This window comes from Calypte anna, chromosome 1 (assembly GCF_003957555.1).
Source record: "Calypte anna isolate BGI_N300 chromosome 1, bCalAnn1_v1.p, whole genome shotgun sequence".
Classification (NCBI taxonomy): Eukaryota; Metazoa; Chordata; class Aves; order Apodiformes; family Trochilidae; genus Calypte; species Calypte anna.
The window spans coordinates 191,082,482-191,107,409 of NC_044244.1; the positions used below are offsets into that span (position 1 = coordinate 191,082,482).

The following is a 24,928-nucleotide window of genomic DNA, read 5'->3' on the forward strand; positions in this document are numbered from 1 at the left end:
TGATAAAGCTGATTTAGACTAATGATGGTTTCATGCTAGACTTCCACATTACTTCGTTGAAAGTTAAATAAAGTTCTCCGATATATCTGGGTAAGTTAGTACTCTTGCTTTCTTGTTCCGATGATGGTAGAAGAAACCATCAACAAGTAGAAAGAGTAATTTGGATAACCATAAAGCCTTCTGAAAAAGCAAGAATTCGGGAACTCTACCTTCAACAGTACCTTAAAGGTCCTGAGTGGGAGGAACTTCAGAGGAAGTCTATGTGCTGCCAAATGTAAAGCACATAATATCACTGCATCTTGCATTTCTTCAGGAGATAATGAGCCATTCTACATCAAACATCAAATGAAACAAACCACAGCTCCTTGAATTCCTTTATATTTCAGGAACAGACATGCAACCACGAATTCAAGTTCTACCAGCTTAAATTAAATGCATTTCAGTATTTGACAGGTCTAAAGAGTTAACAAATCAACAAAGTCAGGGTGTCATTTGAGCTACAAGGGAGGTTAAGTATCAAGTATAAAATAAGGTCTTCATTTTCATATTTACCTTTAGGTCCTTTGAACAACTTGATCTCTACCACGGTCTCCAGTATAGGGCGCCTTCGACGAACGTACAATCGTACTATGGAGCGGCTTCTTTCAGGGCCTCCACGGCTTTGCTGTGTGAGACTTCTGAGACATCAACCTCATTCACTCGCAAGATGCAATCATTGACCCTGCAAGAAAAACCCACAGATACTGACTGAAGGCTTCAGCAGTTGCTTTGGACCAGAGTAGTGCTGCAAAATGAAAAACATTTTGAAGAACTTCATTGGGAAGTCACAGACTTGATGTGATATGCCTGCATCAGCAGTGAGGCAGTAACAACCCTTAATCCCTCCAAAAAGACAACCTGACTCGAACTAAAGTCTGCCTAATCACCCACAACTACCATCCTCCTTCATACGTTCAGGTTGAATTCTATGGAGTGACAGAACTAGGTAATAAACAACTTCTAAGTCTTTACAGACTTAATTAGACCACTTTTTACTATGTAACAATATAACTGAGTCACAAAATTCACACTGCATGCTATTAGTACTACTGTTGATTATAAGGAAATCAGTTGATTTAATTGACTGCAGAGACTAATAATTGTTGAAATACTTTCCTAAATCTCTCATATTTCTTCATTAGAGCCAAAGGATTCTAAGTTGTCAAAATAAAAATACTGTCCTACAAAAAGCAGAGAATTTAATATAGAACGCTTCACGCTAAATAATTTGAGTAAATATCATTATTTACATTTTCACCACTGACTGACTGTATATTTACCCTCCAAATGTCTAGGTTAGAACAGTAGCCTTATCTGACAGATTTGTCCAAGTTGGAAATGAAATCTATACCCTGAGAGCACTAAAACCCATCTCTAACGCATCAGGCTAAGGACCAGCACTGGGTGGACTGTGTAGTGTAACAAGGCAACCAGGTGCCCCTAATTGCCAGGGAATGGGCATAAGCTTGTCTTAAGCCCACCTGTGCCTAATTAGGGCAATGAAAGGAGCCCTTTTATCGGCCCTGGTCCTGCTCATGCGCAGTGGGGTCCTGCCTTAATTAGGCACAGGTGGGCTTAACACAAGTTCATGCCCACTCCCTGGCAATTAGGGGCACCTGGTTCCTTGTTACACTACAGGATTGGGCCACCCTTTCTTTGCAAATGAGGGTAAGTGCAGAACACAAATTGCAAAGAACTTTGATGAACTGAGATTCTGTTGTTTCTATGTGAAGTACATTGCTTATGAGATGTCTCTTAAGTATTCTGGGTACAGAAGAAAAAGGCATATGTAAATCAAAGTGTCCTTGTGCATTTCTGAAAAGACAGTAAGTGAAAAAAATATGGGTCGCTAAAAATATTCCCATTTCTGCTATGATTCTATAAAGCTCAACCATTAAATGTTACTCTATAGAGCAAAACACCACTTGAACTGGGTATTGCTCAGGACCCTTAGCATATGAATGGACAACAAAGATTTACCAAAAGTTTATCTGAATTCTGAGAATGTGGGATGAATTTTTGTTATTTTCTTGTACTGCTGATTCTGCTTAAAAACAAATTAGAACAAAAAGAACACAACTGTAGGAAATGAAGGCTGTTACCAGCCTTTTGGGAGAATATTTACAGGGGAAAATGTTGATAGCAGCCTGCATCTGACCACTGGTCAGACCTGGAAAGGACACAAAATAGATGATTCCCTTCTGCTAAAAAGTAATTTATTGCAAGTCTTCAGTTCTCATTCAATTGATGGGTTTGCTGCTTTCCTTCAATACCAAATTAATAAGTGTTCTAATATAAATGGGTTTATTTTTTTAAATAAATTATTAATACATCCTGCTAGAGCTTCCCACTCAGAAACATAGTTATGTCAAAGCTGCTATTCTGTATTCATACAGCTATTAATAGAACTATATGTGTTTCTTGTTAAATTTATGACTCGTCAGAGATGAAATACAGCTGGTTATATCATGCTTAATGAAAAACTATTGGCTCCTGACAGCTGGATGGTTATGAAGATGAAAAGGTGAGAAAAGATTGTAGAAACAGTGAAAAGCAGGATTGAATCTGTTTTGTTTTTTCATGCCGTGTAACCTGCAGTTATAAATTCTAATATAAAATTGTCCTGGTTTGGGCCAGGATAAAGGTGGTTTTCTGTCTTGTACTTTTGCTTTTAGCTAAGTCTCTTGTAAGTAGTTGCACTTGCTGAAATTAACAGCAAGTTTCTCAGACTGTGTGCTTCTAGGACTGATAACATTTGATGTTTATAGTTACTGCTAGAGACTGGTATGCAGAGCCAAGGACACTGCTCAGCTCTGAGGAAAACTTTTACCCTCCAGAAGGAAGAAAGAGGTCCCACCTACAGCCCTCCTTTGGGGAGGAGACAAGATAGATGCCAGAATTGACCAAACAGAGTATTCCATCCCATATACGTCACACTCAGTATAAATTTGAGGGATCACGAGGGCCAAGTCAGATTTCCTGCTTCCCTTCCTTCGCCCGGCATCCTGGAAGGATTCCATCCATTCCTCTGCCTGTGGTCCTGATCTGTGCCAGCCCATATCTGTGTGTTCCTGCCTCCAGTTCCCGACTGCTGCCGACTTCAGAAGTCCAGCCTGGACTTTCTCAGGGCTGCCCTACAGCCTCGGTGGTGACGTGAGAGTTATCGGGGGAAAAAGGGGGAGGAATGTGGTTTCCATTTTCCTGTATATTTGTATATATTTAGTAATTTTACCTATTTATCATTACTGTTTCATTAAAGTTGTGTAGTTTAGTTTCCAACCTGTAAGTCTCTCTCCCTTATTCTCTCTCTTTATCAAGGAGGAGAGAGAGATTAATAGAGAGAGTCTGTTACTCGGTTTAATTGCCGGGCCAGTGTTAAACCGTGACAAAAATAAATAAAAATAACTGGTATTATCAGATATCCATATCTACATGAAACATTCCACAAAGGCTTTCATCAAATGATGCCTCCTGTTAAGGATAAAGCATGCCTTTTGCAGAAAGTCAATAAAGAACGTGGAATTAACTGGCCTCTTAGGGGCAAAATTATTTTGCCCTTGTGAACAGCTCGTCAAACTATTTTCCCAGCTTCATTGAGATATTCATGTGACAAATACACTGCAAAAGTGTATTCCAGTCAGTACATGGATTCCTTTCCCCATTTATTTCATAATATTCCTAATGCCTGCAAATGGGTATACACTATATAGGAGTTTACTTGAGGCACAGTTTTGGACCTGCACCAAGGAGAAGATCTGCTTTATAGTCCAAGGTAGTAACACAAGTTGTACAAAAGAGATCTCTAGAGTTTCACCAATATCTACAAAAATCCAACACAAAAAAATTCAGGCAGGAGGAAACTTGTTCCAGCAAGACTTTCCTTTTTTTCCACGACAACATACCTTACATATGTTTATTCAATAATAGGCATTTATGTAACAGTCTCAGCACTCTGAAATTATTTAGATCTATTCAGTCATCCTGAAAATTTCTAATGAATTGTAAAAGGTTCTAACGAGACAGAAAGCAGAAAGGGAAGTTGTATCCAAGCTATGGCTAATGACTTTTGCAACAATTAAGACACTAGAGGAGATTTTTTCTGTAATCCTATACAAAACCAACTAAAATTATTCTTAAAATGTAGCACTTTCATTGCTACAACTATAATCTCAGTGTCTGCTGATAACAGAGGTTCACAGAGCTCTTAACCAAATTTACTCATGTTTCAATGAAAAGCAAGCTGTGATTAGAAATATTTTTAATATCGTATGTGCTGTGCTGAAAAAAAAAAAAGAAATTGTGTTCTAACCATATTTTAAAAAAACATAAGCCTAAAGCAATATTCATGCTTTTAGTTCTTCAAACAAAGAGGGACATCATATCTCAGTTCAGCAGAGCATATAGGTGATTAATACTTGAGATGGAAGTAATCCTGTTTCTGCTTCAGCCAAAATACTCAAATGGGGACTTAGCATTATGCCTATACTTAAATTTATTCAAGTCTGCAGAATTACCCTTGCAGGTAACAGCTGAGTGAAAATGAGTTAGACAGCCCTTCCCATGGCATGTTGTCTCATCTAAATACTTTTAAAAAATGGATACATTCTAGAAGACTTTAGCAGACATTAGGAAGAAATTCTTCAGTTTGAGGGTGTTAAGACATTGGAACAGGTTGCCCAAGGAAGTTGTGGTTTCCCCCTCCCTGAAAGTGTTGAAGGCCAGGTTGGATGGGGCCTTGACCAACCTGGTCTAGTGGGAGGTGTCCCTGCCCATGAAGGGGAGTTTGAACTAGGTTATGTTTAAGGTCCCTTCTAACCCAAACCATTCCATGATTCTATGACACTTGACTGTAAAATACAGAACACATGCTATAATCATGCCATGAAAGTTAGGAATGAAATGAGAAATATGAGAGAGATTTTGCTGTAAAGGGTGAAGGTCAGGGACACAGATGTTTGCCAATAGCTATTGCTATGTTCAAAGCATATAAGGGGGTGAATTATTAAGGAAAAATGCTATATGTTAAGGGTTTTTTTTTTCCACGTTTGTTCTAAACCTGAACACCTTCATTTGAGTTTTGAGTTTCATGTTCACTGTTTTCAAGAAACTGTGCAGACATCCCTGAAAAGCTGGTAATTGCTTCAGTCAAGTTGTAAGTAAACACTAGCAAAATCCTTAGAACTTACAATAAAGTATGCAAAAGCTGGTAATGATAATTCATAGAACTATAGACTGGTTTGGGTTGAAAGAGACCTGAAAGATCATCCAGTTCCAAGATCTATTCCATAAGATCAAGTTGCTCCGAGCCCCATCCAACGTGGCTTTGAACTCTTCCAGGGAGGAAGCAGCCACAGCTTCCCTGGGAAACCTGTGGCAGGGTCTCACCCTCTTCACAAGAATTAATTTCTTCCTAATATCTAATCTAAATTTATCCTCTTTCAGCTTAAAATGGTTACCATTTGCCCTCATGCTCTTGTGAAAAGTCTTTAGAAGGTGCCATAAGGTCTTCCTGGAGCCTTCCCTTTTCCAGACTGAACCCAAAACTTTCTCAGCCTATTTTCACAAGAGAGGTGCCCCAGCTCTCATCCTCTTTGTGGTCTTAACTAGACGTGCTTCAAGAGGTCCATTTCCTTCTTATGTTTGGGGGCCCCAGAAATGGACACAGTACTCCAAGTGAGGTCTCATGAGAGTGGAGTAGATAGTGGAGAATTCCTTCCCTGTTCTGAATTTCCTGTTTTGTGCATTTGTTCTGTGCAATGTGGTGCTATGAAGAGAAAAACAAAGCAGAGTAGTATGGCAACAAAGAACCTTAGAAGACAAAATGGTCCTGCCAAGAAACATTAGCCCACCTGCAGCTACATAAAGGAGCAAGTTGACATCATCTATGGACTCAAGAACAAGGGAATGATTTGTTCTCCATGGGGCAATGTCATAATATTAAAAAATTGCAGTAATCCATGTGTCTTAGATATCATCCAGACATCTCATCAGTGTCTGGCAGCACACTGGCAGTCCAGCCTTGCTTCACACAAATACAGTTTTCATGCTTTCTATGCCAGAATGGTCAATATTAATAGATTATTTCTAAGCCTTCTCAGTAAAGCTTAAATTGATATGGACTTTATTAATTCTTTAGATGTAGCTTAGAGATCAAGATAAAAATACTGTTACTAAGGGAGAATCACTGCAAAGTTACAGTATATGTCAGGTATATATACACCTCCATATATCAGCGTGGAGGTATCAACAGAAGAGAGGAAAGCACTAAACTTTCACTTTGATTTTTTGCTCCTGTTTTGCCTAATCTTTTTAGCCAAAGTTTCCCTATTAAAAGGTTGATGCTTTCTTCCAGAAGTTACAAGAACATAGCACTTTAAGTAGGAAAAAAAGATTGTAGCTAAAAGCTAAAAGGACTAAAGGACTTATTATTATTCTTTCTTCAACAGATCAGCTAATAATAATATGGACACATTATCTGACCCTAGGAGAATCAATCTAGTGCATTAGTTAGGGAACACTTACTCTCTCCTACTTTTTTTTGTTAACCCTATACACACCCTTACTATCTCATGGTAAGTAAAATTTACAGTATATATAGGACAAAAAAAAAAAAAAGAAATCATTATTGGTATAGGCCCATATAATTGGTTTCCAAGAGGAATATTTTTTTTTTTTAATTTCAACTAAAAATTCAGAATAAAGGACCTCAGATTTCCTTTGGCAGACTTCAGATCTTTCTTTCTAATTATAGAATATAGTGTTAAAACTAGATACCAACAATATAATATGTACATGCCATAGGGTATACTGTTTCTATAGGTATAACGATCCTTAGACACATGATCCAGTTTCTATAGCAAATTCACATATACCCTGAGGCCCCTTTCTGACACTGTAAAGTCATATAAAACTACTGCAATGTCCATTTTAAAAACAAAGGGATAAAATGTAGCATCAGAAGAAAATTTCTTCCTATTTCTGGAAGCTGAAGAGGAGAAAATGTTTGATGTAAGCAACAGCCAATCCTAGCTCAAAATTTGAAAATTATGTACTTCATAATGAAATTCCAAATAATTTATAGAGTGGTTACTGGCTGAAAATAATATATAATATTGATATAATAATAAATAATATTGATATAAATTAGGACTGGGGGAGGGCAGGATAGGGCATAATTTCTGAATACTACCGGAGAATTTGAGCTGAATTTCATAAAAATGTGAAATCCCAGATTTTGATTTAAATATATGTGCAAACATTGGTATAATAAAAGGTAACCCAGCTGTACTTAAGATGAAGGCATTATTTGAATTATCAAATCTAACCTATGCTTCTATCAAAAGCAGAATTGGTTTTGCTTGTAAGAAAAGTAAATAAGGACTATAAACACAATGTTGCATTTCTGAGAGAAAAAATAATCTTTCAGTCCTCTGAATTCTTTAGTAAATAGCATTAACCTATTAAAATTAAATACATGGAAAAAATTATAACCTTTTCTCCCAACACGCTGACTTAGTGCCAGCTCAACACTTCGTGTGCAACCTTGAGCAGGTCACCTAAGTTCTTTTTTTCATAATCTTCAAATAGAGGATTAAAACCCCACCTGCTTTCCACTTCCTTTGTCTACTGTTTACTGTCTAAATAAACTTTCCAGAGGAGAGCCTACACCTTCTTGGCTCATCATATCAAACAGGGACTAACCCTCAGTGCAGCCTCTAAGCATACTCAGCACAAAGAACAGATAACCAAGAAAAGCCTTCTCCTGGCTGCATTCACCCTTGTAACCAGCCTTCAGAAGTGAAAGATGAAGGACAAACAACTTCCACCATGCCCTAAGTTTGTGCAGTGCATTTCTGCTTGTGCAAAGACTGGAACTGAACTATTGCACAGCACTCCTGAAAGCAAATACAACCAAGAGGATGCTTCCTCCACTGGCAAACCAGTTTTGGGGTGCTGGTGCTCAGGAGCCTGAAGGCTGGAGTATGGCTGAGCCAATAAGTTTGCCAAAAAGCAGTGTGAGTTTGTTTAATGCTGGTTCTGTGCTTCTGCAGCCTCACAACCCCTACCACCAATTGGCTTTGGTTTTTAGTTTTGGCCCAGAAACTAAAATAAAAAATGCTACAAATGGTTTTTATTTAAACATATGTGTAGATTTTACCAAAACATAAAGGAAAACCCGTCTGGTCTTCAGTATACCACCAGACTTCAGCCCACAGCTGCTGGCATCAGGTTTTGGAAGGTGACCTGAAATGGTGTTAGCTGCTCTGCCAGTTCATTGTTTACTCCTTCAAATATCTGCCATGTTCCTGGCATACAGAAGAGGCACCTATCTTTCAAAGAAATGTTAGTCTTCAGGATGTTCCCTCCTAGGTGGCAAAATGCAAAAGAAGCAAAGAAGCAACAGAAAAAACCTGTGCACAATGGATCCAGCTCACTCTTTCAGACTTTCAGACTGGTGCAGTCTCTTAGTCACTTTTCTGATTCCCATTTCCAGACCCATTAGCTCAACAAAGTCCTAGTCCTTGTCCTCCAGAAGGCTGCATGGGAAAGCAAAACCTATGAAGGAAATTCCTCCTTTATACACCAGGAATCCAGATGGCTTAGGAGGCAGAACTGTCTGGCTTAATACACAGCTTAATACACAGATCACATCCAGAAGGACTGAAGGTCACCTCAGTGTGACTTGCAGGTGTTCTACCAGAGAACTTTGAGGATTATTTCACTTGTAGAACAGAGACTATAGCTCAGTTTATCAGGCAGTAACTCAGATTTCAGAATATACTTCTGAAATTCAGAATGTGCTATTGCCTGAAAAGACTGTGTGTTTCCATATCCTGTTAATGACATGGTCTTGCTGAGACCAGACACACAACCTGCAAAGCTACCAAACTGTTATAAGACATTTATATTTATTTATTGTTCTTTGCTATTGCTTTAGTTATTGGTTTTTTAAAAAACAGCCATCTTAATGAAATGTCAAAATATTAAAGGTTCTGCATAATAGTAACTGAAATTGAAACACAAAAGGCTGGTAACAACATCAGTGAAATATTAGTGGAGCAGCTCCTTCTCATACACAACACCTCTCTACCCCTCTCCCTGTGTTTCATTTATTATTCTAATTTCTATTTTTGAAGTTGCAAGTCAGAAACAGATAGCATACTGCACTCTACAGTTAGGAAAAGACCCTGCAGACTTTAAAATGCTAGAAGAAAATATATTTAGAAGCTTGAGTATGTTCTTATTTGTAGATTCACAAGAGGACACATCAGCAGTTACTTTTTTTTTTTTTAAGGTCATAAGCTCAGCTGTAAGACTTCACTCGAGGCACAAATTTGGCTAAAAAAGCAATTTATATGTTGTTTAAAATACTTCAGATGATTTCCGCATTCTAGACTAATTCTGAGAACTTCCTGAGGCAAGGCTCTCCTACAGTTAACCCCTTCTTCCACACTCACCAGATCCTTTCACTCTTTCAGGCAGTGTGCCTTTATCACAGGGTGTCTGTTTGGGAGTGCTTATATACAACTCTTGGTTAAAAATACCCATCAAGCTGCTACCTAAAAAATCCAAGAAGGTCTGACCCCAAAGACAGCTCATATAATATCAAATTGACCCAGTGAAACCCCATGCACGGATATCCAAGCCAGCTCAGACACTGACAGAGTGGATAAAGCATGGAAATCCATATGGATCAATGTTTTCCATGTGTCTACAGCCAATAACCACAGGGAAAAGGCCATATTAATGCAGCTTGGTAATGTTGAGCTCATTCAGCACTAGCACAACCTGCCATGCAGTGACTGATTTCGAGAGTGGGCACATTAATGGCTACCAACAGGAATAAAAAAAATAGGAAAGATAAAAGAACAGTCACAACCCTGCAGTGTAAAAACCTCTCCCACAGATTAAAATCAGACCTTGGCTCCTGGCAGCAGGACTGCTGCAGAGACACAAAACTAGGCAGCAAGGCAAGATGCCCATCAGCCAGGCTTGTGAGGGAGCCACTCAGCTCAGCCTTACCAACCATATCCCTATGGATCACCCAGAAATCAAGCCCTTTGAATAAAGGAAACACTACAGCCACTGTTACCTGTAGGAGGAGTGGAGCTAAAATGTGTGGAGTAAGGTGTTCACTTGTAGAAAAGATAAAAGCTATGTGAAGCCATAATCCAGGTGTCTATCTAGCCTGCTGTTTCTTTCCAACAGTGGTCTTTACCAGATGGTAAAGATTTAACACAATGTTTAACCAGAATATATTTTCAGCTGCTGACAGCTTCAGACTTTCCAGAGTCAACATTTTTTTTTTCATTTAATAACCCTGGGTAGATTCGTCTTACACAAATGTGTTTAACTGTTGTCAAAACTCACATAAAGTACTTAATGTCCACAGTGTTATCTGTAGATGAATTCTACAGCTCTCCTATCAGCTCAGTAAATATCTCCTTAGGGATATTTCAACTTGCTGCTTATTAGTTTCATCTGATATCCCCAAATCCTTTGATTAGAAGAGACAGTAAACACTGGTCTCTGGTCATTCAGTTTCTCTCCTGTAGTTAGGAAACAGGACATAATCTCTTACTGCTTGTAACTGATTTTTCCTCATAAAAAGAAAGGCCCTGATATAGACAAACTCTTCAAGCCAAAGCCATATAACTGAACTACTGGTAACATAATTTAATTTGAGAGATGGAAACACCATGACCCATCTTTCTATTTATCTGAATGCTTCTTGGCTGTAACACCTACAAATTTATAACTAAACTATGGAAAAAACTGAGTTCAGGTTGAACTTGTTTCCATTATGTTTTTTCTTGACAAAAATGACATTATTTTATGCTGAATAAATTTTCCAGTCAAACCAAAAATAAATTACATAGCAATACACTTTGAATTAAAATAAAATTGAATAAAAGTTTTGACAGCTAGTGAAAAAGAATCAAACCAACAATCTGCTGTCTTATTATCCAATATCATCTCCTAGAAAAACATTTTAACTACCTCTGCTTCCATCACTGAAGCTGTTGTACTTTTTATAATGTAATCCTCCTCTTAAATTGCAGTGAAAACCTCCCATCATTCGGGAAAACATCCTCAATCACATGACTAGAAATTATGCCTCTTGATTTAACTTGAAAAAATCTTTAAATATATCAAAGAAATTTTAATAACAATAGAAACTAATTCCAGTGTCTGTAAAATTACTACTGAGCAGTGCTAAGGACAGAAACCCTGGTCCGTAACCTCTACCTGGTTCTCAAAATAACACAGTCAGTGTAAGGATGCTCTGACCCAATTAACATTTACTTGTTTTCTGGAAGTGAAACAACTTTGGAAGGAAAGAATGCAAACCACTGACTTCATAGCACCCCAGGTGCTTCTTACTCCACTGAGAGATGTGGGCTCACGTTCCCCAGACAGAGAAATATGGTGAATGCAGGTTCCCCTTCAGAGGTGAGTCAAAAGGCGATTTTGCCACTACTTTCCTGCATGAAGGAAGTCCTGACTTTTCCCTTTGTCACTGAAAAGCAATTTGGTCCTCCTCTTGTATCAATAAAAATGTTTGCACAGCTTTAACATCATATTCTGAAGTCTTTTTAGACTTTATTTTTTTTTTATAGCAAATTTTTATGCAGTGATGCAGCCAGTACTCCAACAATTACAGAGTCAAATATTATTAGAACAAATTATACAAAAAACAATTACAAATCAAATAAAGAGTATAATTTAAAGAAATTGACACATGAATTGATAATTTTCAAGAATCTACTTCTTCCAAAAGTACTATGCATCTATAATTTAAATTGTTAATAAATAAATAAAAAGTAATAAAAAAACCCAACAAAACAAAACAAACCCACCAAACTTGGTAAACAAGTTTTTAAAGTGGTTTTAAGATGAAAGAAATTTAACTAGATATTAGGGAAAATAAATAAATAAAATCAGGGTGGTGAGACACTGGAACTAGTTGCCCAGAGATGGAGATGCCCCATCCCTGGAAGTGTTCAAGGCCAGGTTGGATGGGACTTGGAGTAACCTGGTCTAGGAGGAGGTGTCCCTGCAACATACAGGGGGACTGGAACTAGATTATCTTTAAGGTCCCTTCCAACCCTAGCCAGTCTATGATTCTGTGAAGCAGTTAATCTGAGGCAATTCTTAGCTGTAGGAATGACTTTGTTACTAAAATTTCAAAGCCAGTAACAATTGCAAAATCAGTAACTTGACATTATTATCTGAAGCTATATAAAACCAGAAGTTTCATAAACTACATGAATGCTCACTGCATGGTATTGGTGTGGTATTACTTAAAATTTACTCATAATGACCTCATGCAACATGATCAGTAATATCCTGGAGCTAAGAATGATTGTAAACTCCACATCAACTCCAAATGTCATCCTCTACATCCCCACCTTACCCCCATACAGTTAAAATTTCTGATATCTACTCAAAGTTTGAGTCAACATCAGTAGTACAAAAAGGTGCCATTGTTTTGTGTCTGATAACATTCAGAGGATGCTTCACAGACAAACCCAATACTGAGTGAGGAGAGAAGCGAAACTCCATTTGGTTAATGTCTTCCAGAATAGCTTCTCTTAACTTACTCTGAGAAGTAGTTATTAGCTGATGGAAGCTCATCTCACAGGGTGTAGCTATGTGGCTTTGTGGGAGTAGTAGCTAACACCCACTTAATTTGCACATAGACTCCAGCATAAACTTTTAGAAAAGTCATCTCTAAATGGTGTACCTCTCCTTTTTTGCTTTAAATTTTTTTTCCCAACAAAATCATCCTAAAAGCAGAATATCCTGTTTCTGTATAATGCTTTTGGAGGTACAGCTGTTGTAAATCATTTATAATGAAATTATTTTCTGCAGCATCAAGTCTTCAGTTATTGCTTGGCTAGCATAACTCAAGGCAAATTAACTCTCTTTTGCTAGGTAAGCCACACCTACAGTAATTTTGAACAGAGTTTATTATCTTTCACTTCACACATTATTCCTTTTAAAATGTCCCGTGTTAGATAGACTCCTCTTCCCCAAGCATCATCTTCAAGAAGAGTTAGGGACTATGATAAAACATATGTCAAGGTAAAGCTGCTGGGTTGGGGATGAGCCCTTGTTCACACACTAGTGTAAAAACACACATCAAAACATTTCTCCGGCCATAAAAGACCATTTTGTACTTAACAGACCGGAGATTCCTACCTTAACTTGCTGGAAATTAAGTGTGACTTTACTAAAATCAAGAGATCTGAAGTTGTGCAGAACAGACACAAGCATGAAGTGATCCAGGCCAGTAGCTCTGCCAGTTAAAAGTCAAAAGTCACTAGCCAAATGCCCTGTTACTCATTGATCAGCCGGCTGGCCCAACAAGTTACAGAGTCACAAAACTTCCAGGGTTCAAGGGACCTTTGAGATCATCCAGTTCTAACCCACTCTGCCGAGGGCAGGGACACCTCCCACTAGATCAGGTTGCTCAGAGCCCCGTCCAGCCTGGCCTTAAAAACTTCCAGGGATGGAGCTTCCAACACCTTTCTGGGCAACCTGCTCCAGTGTCTCGCTGTGTTCATCTTTTCGTTTAATGTTTTTGTTTGATTGGGAGCTGGTGACAGCGGGGGGGCGGCAGCGGAAGCGGCGTTAGGGACAGGCAGGAGAGGGCAAGAAGGGGAGGGGGAATGCAGAGGGTGGGCAAGAGGCTGGGGCTGGCAGTCCCTTCAGAAGGCTTCCCTGAAACAGGCTTTCAATTTGTGTCAAATTTTCTTTATTAATCTATTTCACGGGCTCTAAAGGTGCTACCATTTCCTTTTTCTATACCCCCCTCTAAAAGTCAAATAGTTTCTCCCACCCTCTGCATTTCTTCTCCCTCTGCCTTTCTTATCCGGCTCGATCCTCAGTTTATCTTTTTGCTCTTACCACATTTTTCCATTCCTCCGTCCGTTCTCTTAACTCCCCAGTTATCCTCAGTCTCTCTGCGTCTCGTCTCCCGCCACTGCCATGTACGATGCTTTCCTGCTGAAACTACTCCCACTTAGTAGCCGGGGACCGGACCTCCCAGCGCATCCAGCGCCTGTCGGCGGCGCGGCTCGGTCTGGGCGGCTCTGGCAGCCGGCGGAGGCTGCAGTCTCTAATGGTGACCAGAAGGGAAACTTCTGCTCACAGAACGAGTATTGATGTTTGCCCTTCAAAGTCAGAGACCGAAGTGGGACAGGGAAGCGAAGAATGAGAAAAACGAGGTGTGGGGTGTTGTGAGAGGAAGGCGCTGGGATAAAGGAAAGAGAAAGAAAAACAAAACACTAAAGTCTGAGATGAATGAGGGCACCAGGAAGCTGCAAAGCTCCTCCCAGCTGCAGGGTTGCTCTGCAGGTAGTGGAAGATGCCCCAGGCCAGGCTCCGTAGGTGTGGTAGAAGGCAGGGACGGCTTCACAGCCCTGACTTACCCTCCGAGCCGTCAGGTTTAGCTGGCTCCGGCACCGCGCCGGGGCTCCGAGGCCCAGAGCCCGGAGGAGGAGCAGCTGCCTGGGCCCAGCATCGGCGAGTCCAGCCTGGATAAGGAACAGCCGCTTCCTTGGGACCGAGATAGGCTTTGCCAGCTAAATACACCAAACCACTCGTTTGTTCCTCACCTCTGGTTAAAACCCTCCCAGCTGCCACTAGCGCTGTCTGAAGCGTGTTCAGGTTTGTGCAGGAAAACCAGTTACAACAGATAACCCAGAAGGCAATTCCAGATTCAGTGTTTTTACAAGCACTTTTCATCTGGTGCTCTCAAAGTGCTTTGCAAATATGAGCTCGTTTAAGCTTCACAACAATCCCCACAAGGCAAAGATAATGATCACTATAGCTATTTTACAAATGGGGAAACTTTAGCACAAAAGAAGAAAAGTGTTGCCACAGATCAGGCATAGCAAGTTGAGAACAAAACTAAGCAGTCCTGCCTCCCAGGCGCTTGCACTAACAAGCAGAAAACCCTCCCATCTGCTCTGATTTGATTGAGAAAATCTATTCCAAACAAAGGTGTAGCATTAAAAAATACGGAGGACAAAACATGTAGTTCAAGTTTGGTGAGAAACTTCAGTAGCTTCAGAGCATCAATTTCATTAGGCTACTTGTTTAACATAGCTGTAACTTTGAGTAGAATGCAAATAGGTAAGTAGAGAAGAAAAAGCTTTTTTTTTGTAGTTATATGATTCAGAGTAACATGCATGATGTAAGCAACACATCCAAACAAAGTACTTACACATCTTGAAAATTTGATACTAAAGCCTGTATGCCACAGGGAAGTAAACTTAAAACCTCTGCTCTAAATCCACACTAAAATCAGGACAAAAAATGTGACAGCAGTGAGGAGGCACTGTCATGAAATACGCCTTGCCTAAAGTCTGAAAGTCCAGGTGTTTATTCAATCCACAGCAGAGAGTTTTGACGGTGTATGATCAGTCTCACCATGTATTAGTGGGTTTGGCTGTCAGAAGCAAAAAGTTGAACAAGATTTTTCTTAAAAGTTTTAGGATCAGATATTTTCTGGTTATAAAGAACATAACATTTTTAATGATAGCTGAAGTCAGTTCCATTTTTGTCCAGAATCTTATTTTCAAATTAAATGAGAGTTGAAGGAAATGAAGAATTCAGCAGTACCCCTGAGGGTTACACCTGTCGAGTACAGGAACAGATGTGAAATATTTCTTCCTTGACTAACACCAGGCTCCATAGAGAGCTGATGATTTCTAAGGTATGTAATCACAGAAGGCTTCTTACTCCAGATAAATTATCACTGAGCTATTTAAATTTGTAACTGCAGTAGCAGTGCAAACATGTTGATGAAATAATCCCTTGGATTTGGCTGCATGGGTCTGTTCTGATGCTTCCTCACTCTGAGGCATTGTAATTTCAGGCAGGATGGTTACTGAAGGAACTCTTGGGAGAGAGATATGTTAACCAGTTCAGCTCCAGTGCATGAAACACCTAGTGCAATGGGCAGTATCCACCTGCAGTGTATCTACAGACTTATCAAGCTATTGGCTCAAGTGGTGCTCACAAGCAGTGGTTTCAATTAGTGGAGGACAGCACAGAAACTTATAGTGGCAGGAAATTGATCCTTTGTGTTACAAAAGAAAACTTAAATGATGTCCATCAGTGCTATCTATGCAGAGACCCCTAAAATTCTCCAGTTTCAAATTCAAATTTGTCACCACAGGCTAGGTACCTTTTTCTATTCCTATTCATTAAATTCTATCATTTTTACCTGATAATTCATCTCCCTTTCTTTTCTTGCAATGCATAAGAGAATTTTTACATCCTAACAAATTATTTTTAAAATAGGAAAAGCAGAAATATAATCAAAATTCAGAGACATGCTGGGGCTCTGCAATACCAAATAAGGAATGCAAATTCCATACAGGAAAAGGATTCAGCTTAGGAAAAGTGAAGTGGTGTGAAGCAATGAAGAAAAGAAATATATGGTAACATATTCTAGTGATGAAAAGTCACATAAGTTGATTATTTAAAGCTTAAGCCAATGTAGGACATATTCAACTTTAAAAATAATGTATGAAAATTGGATTTTGATTTTGTGACCTCTTTTTTCATGTAGATCCTCTGCAGTAATTCTTTTTCTTTTTTTTTAATTCCACATCAGCTTAAAAAAATGTTACACACAGATACACAGACTAACAGAGTTAATAAGATAAACTTCTTAACACAAACCAGGATGGAGTGAGCAGTCAATAACTCATGATCTACTTTATGACTGTCTGCAAAGCAAGCATGTTTTGCCTAATGGGGTGAATGCGTCTTTATTAACTTACTACTAAATATGTACCGAACTAATAGCATTGTCAGAGGCCTGTAAACACTGAAGATATGAATCAGTGTTTTGTGGCAGCTCTGTGATTATAATAACATCCTGAACAAGCTGCACACCATTGCAACGCACATAAACCTGGGACTGATAGGCTTAATAGAAGATCAGAAACAAACAGGGACTCAGGCAGTGAATCAGAAAGCTCCTATTTTGATATGCAATGATGGTAGAATAAAGCCAGTTGCCCAAGCTGCATTAGAGATCCATGACACACTTGTAAAGGACATCATCTCTCCTGGGAATAGCTCTTCACGTTAGTCTGAAACAGCCTCTGTTGGTTTGGGGTTTTGGTTTTCGGTTTTGCTATTATCACTCCCAATTCACATCTTAATAAGCAAAGAGCTCCACACAGATACCAACAGGCAACAACTCTGTTAGTGGGATTTACGTTTCAGATTTTACTTCAGAGATAAAACTCTGTAGGCAGAGCCCATGGGGCAATGACTGAAAGGGGTCCTTTGTCTACCCAGCTCTCAAGTCCAGAAGGGACTAATTTCTATTTCCTCTCCTCTGTCTTTTTTTCCTTTAACTTTCCAGGTAAACTGCACACAACAGTTATAGCAGTGTGGTTCTTAATTCCAGTTTTCAAGTTTGAACAAATACCATGAAATTGCAATAGTTCCTCTCTGCTTCATCTTCAGTGAAATGTAGAAGTACTTTTAAAAATTGGATCAGAATGCAATCTTTGACTTTTTTTTTTTTTTTTTTAGTTTTTTTAGTTTTTTTAGTTTTTTGTGTTGGGGTTTTTTTTAATATGCATGAGAAAGAGCTTTCTTTTCAGAGTTCCTCTCTTGCTACGCATGCCTGAATAAATTTATAATCCTTTGACACATCACAGTGGATTAGTTGATGACTGAAGGGAACACAAATTAATTTGTTTAAAACCTTTGCTGATAGGTATTTAACTGAAGCCTGTAAGGCACAGAAATATGAGAGAAGGTATCACTATACTATTCCAGGCTTTCTCCTTGATTTACTAGATGACTGAGGGGCAAGTTATTTTGGTACTTGTGTCCTACCATTAGCATGTATATTATGTGCCTTTCCCCACACCAAAAGACTTTGAGAGCTGGGGAAAAAATCCAGTGGGTCTCATTACTACAGTGATGGTAGGACAACACAGCATACCTTAAAAATGCTGCAGTTTCACAATCCTAAACCTTCTGACAAGATTTACAAAGGGAAGATACGCACTGCACAGCCTTATTTTTTAACAAATGGTATTCAGAGAGCTGATGATTCAATTTCTGATTAGTCTGCCATAGGTAATTCACAATCAATTCTTTTCTTAAGGTGTTTAATCTCTCCTTATAAATATCCACACTTCCAAAGAGGAAAAAAAAAAAAAGAAAAAAAAATTTACAAATTGAAACAGACTGGAAACCAGTTTCCTAGAAGAAGGAATGAATGAAATAGGAAATAGCTACAGGTCTGGGCAGCTTACCAGGGCAATGTGCCTCCAGGCACAACTGCTTTCATCCCTTTGACTCACCCCTCACTCATATCAACGCTCTTTCCTCTGGAGTACAGCTGAGTCTCAAATATCAAAATAACCTTTGCTAAAATATTAACCCTTGAAATTCAAGCTCAATGCCTCCCAAATCTATCTTACAGTCCTGCAAATAAATTAATTCATATTCACATAGGCAGTAATTTAATTTTTGAATTAAGGTTCAGTTAGAGTCCTGTGACCGTGTGATTGGTATAAAATATAAGATTTTAATCTTTGTTCTAGCACAACTCTTTTATTTCTTTTTTAGAGCCAAAGATCTTTTAAAATTCACGTTTTCAATCTTGCCTTCAAAATCCAATGAAAATTATATATTCTGATAAGGAACTCCTATATAGAGTTTTGAGGAAAATACCTCCATTGGAATTGGACTGTGAGAAAGTATAAACAGTATCTTATGACTAAAACCAGTTTTGGTTAATGATTGTTGAAAATAAGTTGATATTTCATGTGTCTCTGATCTTCTGTACTTCATTGTAGTTGAAATATTTTAATTTTACTATTTTTTTTCCAATCAAGTTGTACCACTATACTGTGCTTCTAGTTCCATTATCTGATCACTCTTGCTTTCACAGAATATGAAGAATTTTTTAGATCTTTATTGCCTTTTAGAAGCCAGAATATGATCAGTAAGTGTCAACTGAAGGAAATGCTGGGATATATTCTTTGCTTTATCTTGGCAAATGAGCCAACCACTGTATTTTTTTCTCTGACACAAACTCAAAAAAAACCAGAAAGGGCCCTGATCCAGAAATTACTGGAATTCATTTTCTTTCAGAGAGTAAAAGAAATCTAAACTCAGAAGTTCTTTATTAAAAAGTAGCCATTTGCCTGTGGACAACTGATATTTGTGAGACAGGAGAAGGTTTTATGCATCAGAAGTCTTAAAAGATCAAATTGTAGAGAGAAATCCCCCTTCAGCTCAGTAGGAACTATTGCTACTTCTGGATGCTTTATGTTTTCTGTCTGTGACTGACTTGAAACTAAAAGCTTCAAAGAAACATTATATGGAACATTCAGAAAAAATCATGATTTTCAGCTAGTCCCAATTTTAGTATTGTCGCATTTAGCTAAATTAATGAAATCCTAAAGTAAATCTTTTTTATTCCATTAAATTATTTACCATATGTTATTATTATATATTAAATAGTTTTCTGTATATCAAATGGACATCATAAAATATGCCACAGCTTTCTGTACTTTGTGAGATGAGGAACTTATGCCAATGTACTTACTTAAAATGTTTTCCCAAATCAGAACTGTGAAGTGTATTGGTTCTTACACTATTTCTAGAAGTCGGTGGATTTCTGGGAGGGCAGAATGGAAACATAATAGTTATTTCTTCCTCAGAGGGTGCAGCAGAGGGGGAGGATTTTCCACGATTTCCACGAGGAAATGATTTTCCACGAGGAAAGAGACTGAATCTGTGTGAGGGTAGGTTCAGACTGGACATGAGAAAGATTTTCTTCACTGAGAGTGTGGTCAGTCCTGGCTCTCCAGGGAAGTAGTCATGGCACCAAACGTATCAGAGTTCAAGGGGTGCCTGGACAACATTCTTAGTCATGTGGTTTTGTTCATGGTAGCAGGGAGGAGGACTCAGTGATCCTTATGCATAGCTTCCATCTTGGGATAGTCAGTGATTCTGTGGTTAATATTTGAAAGTTCAAGAAGTCTTTCAAAAGCAGGATTCTTTTATTAAAATCGAGGTAGTGTAAAGTGGCTGATAACATTCACTGTATTTTAATTATTGTTGTAGATATGGTGAAGTGTCGTGAAGTGGCAAACCCCCACAAAAGTACTGTTTTTTACTAAAAGAAAAAAACCTAGGCACTTAATCACGTCCTTTCTAGTTTCACACACAGGTTTTATGTATAAGAGCAATATACAGAATCAGAAAACAAGTAAGTTTGCAAAGGTCCTTTGGAAGTCGTTTAGTCCAATCTCCTGCCCCAGGCAGGGCCAATTTGAAATTTCAATCACATGACTCAGAGCTTTGCCCAAATGAACTTTGAATCCCCCTGAAAACTGATATTCCATAACCAACTGAACTGACAGTCACCGTGCCTTGCTACCTTGCCCTGGTTTGATCTGGGATAGAACCGATTTTGTTTATAGTGATTTTACTTTCAGTTAAGTCTCTTCTAAGTAGCTGCACTTGCTGAAATTAAGAGCAAGTTTCTCAGTCAGTGTTTCCTTCTAGGACTGATAACACTTGATGTTTTTGGTTATGGCTGGAGAATGGTTTGCAGAACCAAGGCCACTGCTGAGTTCTGAGGAACATATTATGCTCTGGAAAGAAAAAAGGAGTAAAAGCGTCACACCTGCAATGCTCCTCTGTGGAGGAGTAGACCAGACAGGTAGCCCAAATTGCCCAAATGAAGTATTCAGTCTCATACTTGTCAGTATAAATTTGAGGGAACACAAAAGTAAAGCCCTCTTCATCCATGGCCAGTGTCTTGAGAGGACTTTATCTGTTCATCTGCTTTTGATCTATATCTGTGTCCTCCTGAATCCAGCCAGGAGTCCAGCGTTGGAGTTTCGCAGGGCCTGCAGTCTTGGTGGTGATGTGAGCATTACTGGGAGGAGGAGGGGTTTGTGTGTGAATGCAGTTGTTGCTTTTGTATATGTTTGTACATATTTCATAATTTTCCTTATCATCACTACAGTTTCATAAAAGCTGTGTAGTTTAGTTTACAACCTGTCTTATTCTTTCTCCTTCCTCTGTAGCTGAAAGGAGGGGTGTAATAGAGAGCATTTTGCCATTCATTTAATTGTCAGCAGTGTGTCAACTGTGACATACCCTCATTAAAAGATTTTTTATCCCCTCATACCTAATTGGAAATTCCCTTATTGCAACAGGTGACTGTTGCCTCAAGTCCTTTTTCTGTGTATCTCTGCTGACCTTCATGTTAGGCTTTCATCACTCCCAGGCTGCACTGCTGACTCAGGTGCAAATTGCAGAATCATATCATTTAGGTTGGAAAACATCTCTTGAGACCATCCCATCAAACCCTCTCCGCTGAAGCAAGATTATCTAAATCAGGCTGTACAGGAACGTCTGGTCCTGTTTTGATTATCTCCAAGGATGGAGGCTCCACAGCTTGTGTCCAGAGTCGGTCAACCTCACAGTAAAAAAGTGTTTCCTGATGTTCAGATGGTATCTTCATGTAAAATGCAGTAAAAAGGATTTTATAGGAGGTTATGATTTAGAAACAGATAGTAGGTTTAGAGGCTGGTTCAAACAGTCCACCCTACTATTTAACACAGGATATCTGCAGGCAAAGTGTGTGGCAAAAATGAACACCAGAAATACATTGGGGTTTTATTCATAATCACCAGTCTCCAGTTCTCAGGTTATTACTCTTCTTGGCTTATGTTACTGCATGCTGCTGAGCTTTTATTCCAATTGAGTGGCCTTAGCAGATAAGTTCTCTGTTATGTAAAATTAATTATCATGTAAGATAGTGTAGACTGCCCCAGGATAGCTACTCTATTTAGTGGCATATCAGTAGCGATTACAGATACAGACATTTTCAGGTGTTCTGAAAACATCACAGGGTTTCTTTGTTAGCATTGTAGCAAAGTGAAACCCACTTACCAGATAAGACAAGGAAAGGCAAAATCTTAACCTAGAAAAAACTTTAAAATAAAATAAAATAAAATAAAATAAAATAAAATAAAATAAAATAAAATAAAATAAAATAAAATTTCACCACAAGACCTACAAACCCGTTTATTCCTGACAGGATTTTTTTCTTGGAAATCATGGTAAGACCTTTTCAATTATTACTGCCATTTTACTATAAAATACTGAAAAAACAATCCTCTGCAACATGAAAGCATCATGTAAGGATGCAGCTTGTATTTGTAAGAGTGGGAAAGCTGGGTCAGTGCAAATTCTTATGTGCTACAAAGTTTTTTCTGAACTTGTGGGAAAATGAAGCAGAAATAAAAAATGACCTTTGAGCACTGAGGAACATATAGCACTCCAGATTATTTGCATTATAATTCATACCATGTGTTATTTGCTAGAAAAGATGAAATTTTCCTGATATTTAGTGTAGAACCTATAGAATTAAGTCAACCCATTTCCCTAATGGCAGTTTCAGAGGCATATTTCAAAGTGCTTACAGTATTCTTTGAAGTAATAAAGTTCTGCAGATCCAGTTTGAACTAATTGCATACAGATATTAAGCAATAACAAGAGAGGAGTTTGGTGTAAACTATGTTTACAAATGACAGTAGGAAAAACAACCATGCCAATTATATGCTTAACATTTATAACATTTTTCCTCAATGTGTGCTAACAAATACTATACTCTAAGCTTTACCTAAGTCTTAGAAATAAGACTATATTTGCACTACTAAACTTCTGCTACAAAACACAAAGTTTGCCAACTCTAATCTTGATATGGATTAATGAATTGCATTACTATGCTATCTTTGGTGGGTTAAGATCTTTTAAACACAGTATTTACTACATAATCATGAGTTAAATTTACAGTAGTGAGTTAGTGTAGTAATGAGTTATGAAATACTTGATTTCATACAAAGATAGTACAACAAAATACTGCAATGGCTTCTGTCTTCCTAATGACTTAAACTAGAAAAGCTTTCAAAACTCATTAAAAACTCCATTAAAAAGATACAATTTCTTTCAAGGGAACATTATTAATTTGTAGGGAGGCAGATGCAGATTTAAGACCCTCTTGTGCTGTTCATCATGGCACCATGATTTCCAAATACTGTGTTCTTCTCATGCTGTTTTCCATGATGCTCACCTGGCCCAATGCAGACATTTGCAATACAGATCACTACAGCTGACCTAGTTGAAGAAACTGTTTCATTTGAGGCATCAGGGAAATTCTAGGCCCTTTAAGATGTGATTCTTCTGTTCTATTTTAGAAATTAACTTGAGGGTGAGGTGAGTCATAATCTAGAAATGTTTAGGATTTTCTTCACTTTCTTCTAGGAGACTCTAAGATGACTAGCTTAGGGGTAGATCGCTGCATTTAAGTCATAAAGTTATGTGAGATTATCCTATTCATTTTATCTGCAGTCATATGTAGACCATAAATTTTTCAGGCACTGTCAACCACCATGACTCCTTATAACTTCCATGATAAAATAAAGTTGTTTCCAAAATCAAATTAACAATCTAGTATAAGACATACCCAAAACTTGCTTTAAAAACTGGCCAACTCCCCATGCTTTTAACTTTGAATTAAAGGAAAAGGCTTTGGGAAAAAAAAAGTTATTGCTACCATCTGGTCACATTTCATGAATTGGAGACCATCTGGTTTTGGCAAATAGTCCCAGAGCTTAGATTCCAGTGCTGACATCATGAAGCTTCAGAATTTTATTCTAAGTTTTTCCAGCTAAACTGACTTTTTGGAGCATCAGCAGGCTTCATGACTGACAGATGGGTGCCAGTATCTGTGAGAGATGGACACCTAAGGAAAGAGAAGCTCAAGTGCTGTTTTTCCTCTTGTTTAAGAGATGTGCTACCACATATTTAAGTACCAAAATGAATTATTTCTGTCCATCCCAGGAGCTACAGCAATAGGCTTCTTGAGGTGACTCAGAATACAAAGCACAGCAAAAAAATGTTTGGAAAAAGTGCACACCTCACCACGGCAGTCAAATAACAGGGAGCGCCTACAAACACCTGAGAGTATTTAGCAATGGCTCTGAAGTTTCACAAGTCTTGGTAGCCTTGATGTGTAACACCAATGGACACAAACACACAGAGACCAGACTCTTCCATGCTGTTATGTCTCTTTCCTCCTGTGTCTGTCTTGCCTTTTGTAATAAATGAAATGACGAGTACAAAGATGGAGTTTGTACCAGAAATGCTCCCTTATACAGAACTTGATCATCCTCATTCAGTTCCTTTAGCCTACTTAACTTAGCTCCCCTACCTTAGCTGAAAGAAAACTCCAGTCATTTAATTTACTTCCCCTGACTCCATGAGAGACCCATTTTACATTTGACTCCTAGAGAACAATTTATAATAATGATGTATTCTCTTTCCAAACATACATAGTGAGTAAGGTTTTACCTGAGTCTTCCATCCTCTGCTGCAGCTCCTCCTGGTATAATCTTAGTGATGAATATCCCAGGATCATCCCCAATGTGTGGGTTATCTGTTCCACCAGCAATGCTGAAACCCAGGCCGGAATTCCCCTGGAAATATTAAAAAATTGTAAATTCATTACCAAATACTGCATTTCTAGACAGTGTATTTGCAGTGCAAGAACAAAGTATCTTCACTTCTTAAATAAATGCACTGTATTTGCCAACTTCATGCTTGAAGGCAGGTGACTCAGAAAAAATTAATTGTCAGTTAAAGAACAGAAGCTTCAAATACAGATTTCCCATAGTTAATAGATGTTCCTGCAGAAACAGGATTTGACCTAAATTTTATTGTTTTCAAAAGCAGCCACATAAATTAGCATCTGAACTTCAATATGAATTTATCCAAGTCAATGAGAGCTGGAGGCTAAAAAAACTTAAGAGCT

At 38.3% G+C, this 24,928-nt stretch overlaps 1 protein-coding gene across 1 annotated transcript in view; it reads right to left on the bottom strand.

The window, feature by feature from the left end:
- Positions 1-24,928, bottom strand: part of DLG2 (discs large MAGUK scaffold protein 2) — a 967,325-nt gene that overhangs the window by 308,412 nt on the left and 633,985 nt on the right. The window contains 3 exon segments of the mRNA XM_030469255.1: positions 553-636; positions 639-721; positions 24,469-24,593. Of these exon segments, the coding sequence (XP_030325115.1) occupies positions 553-636; positions 639-721; positions 24,469-24,593 (292 nt within the window).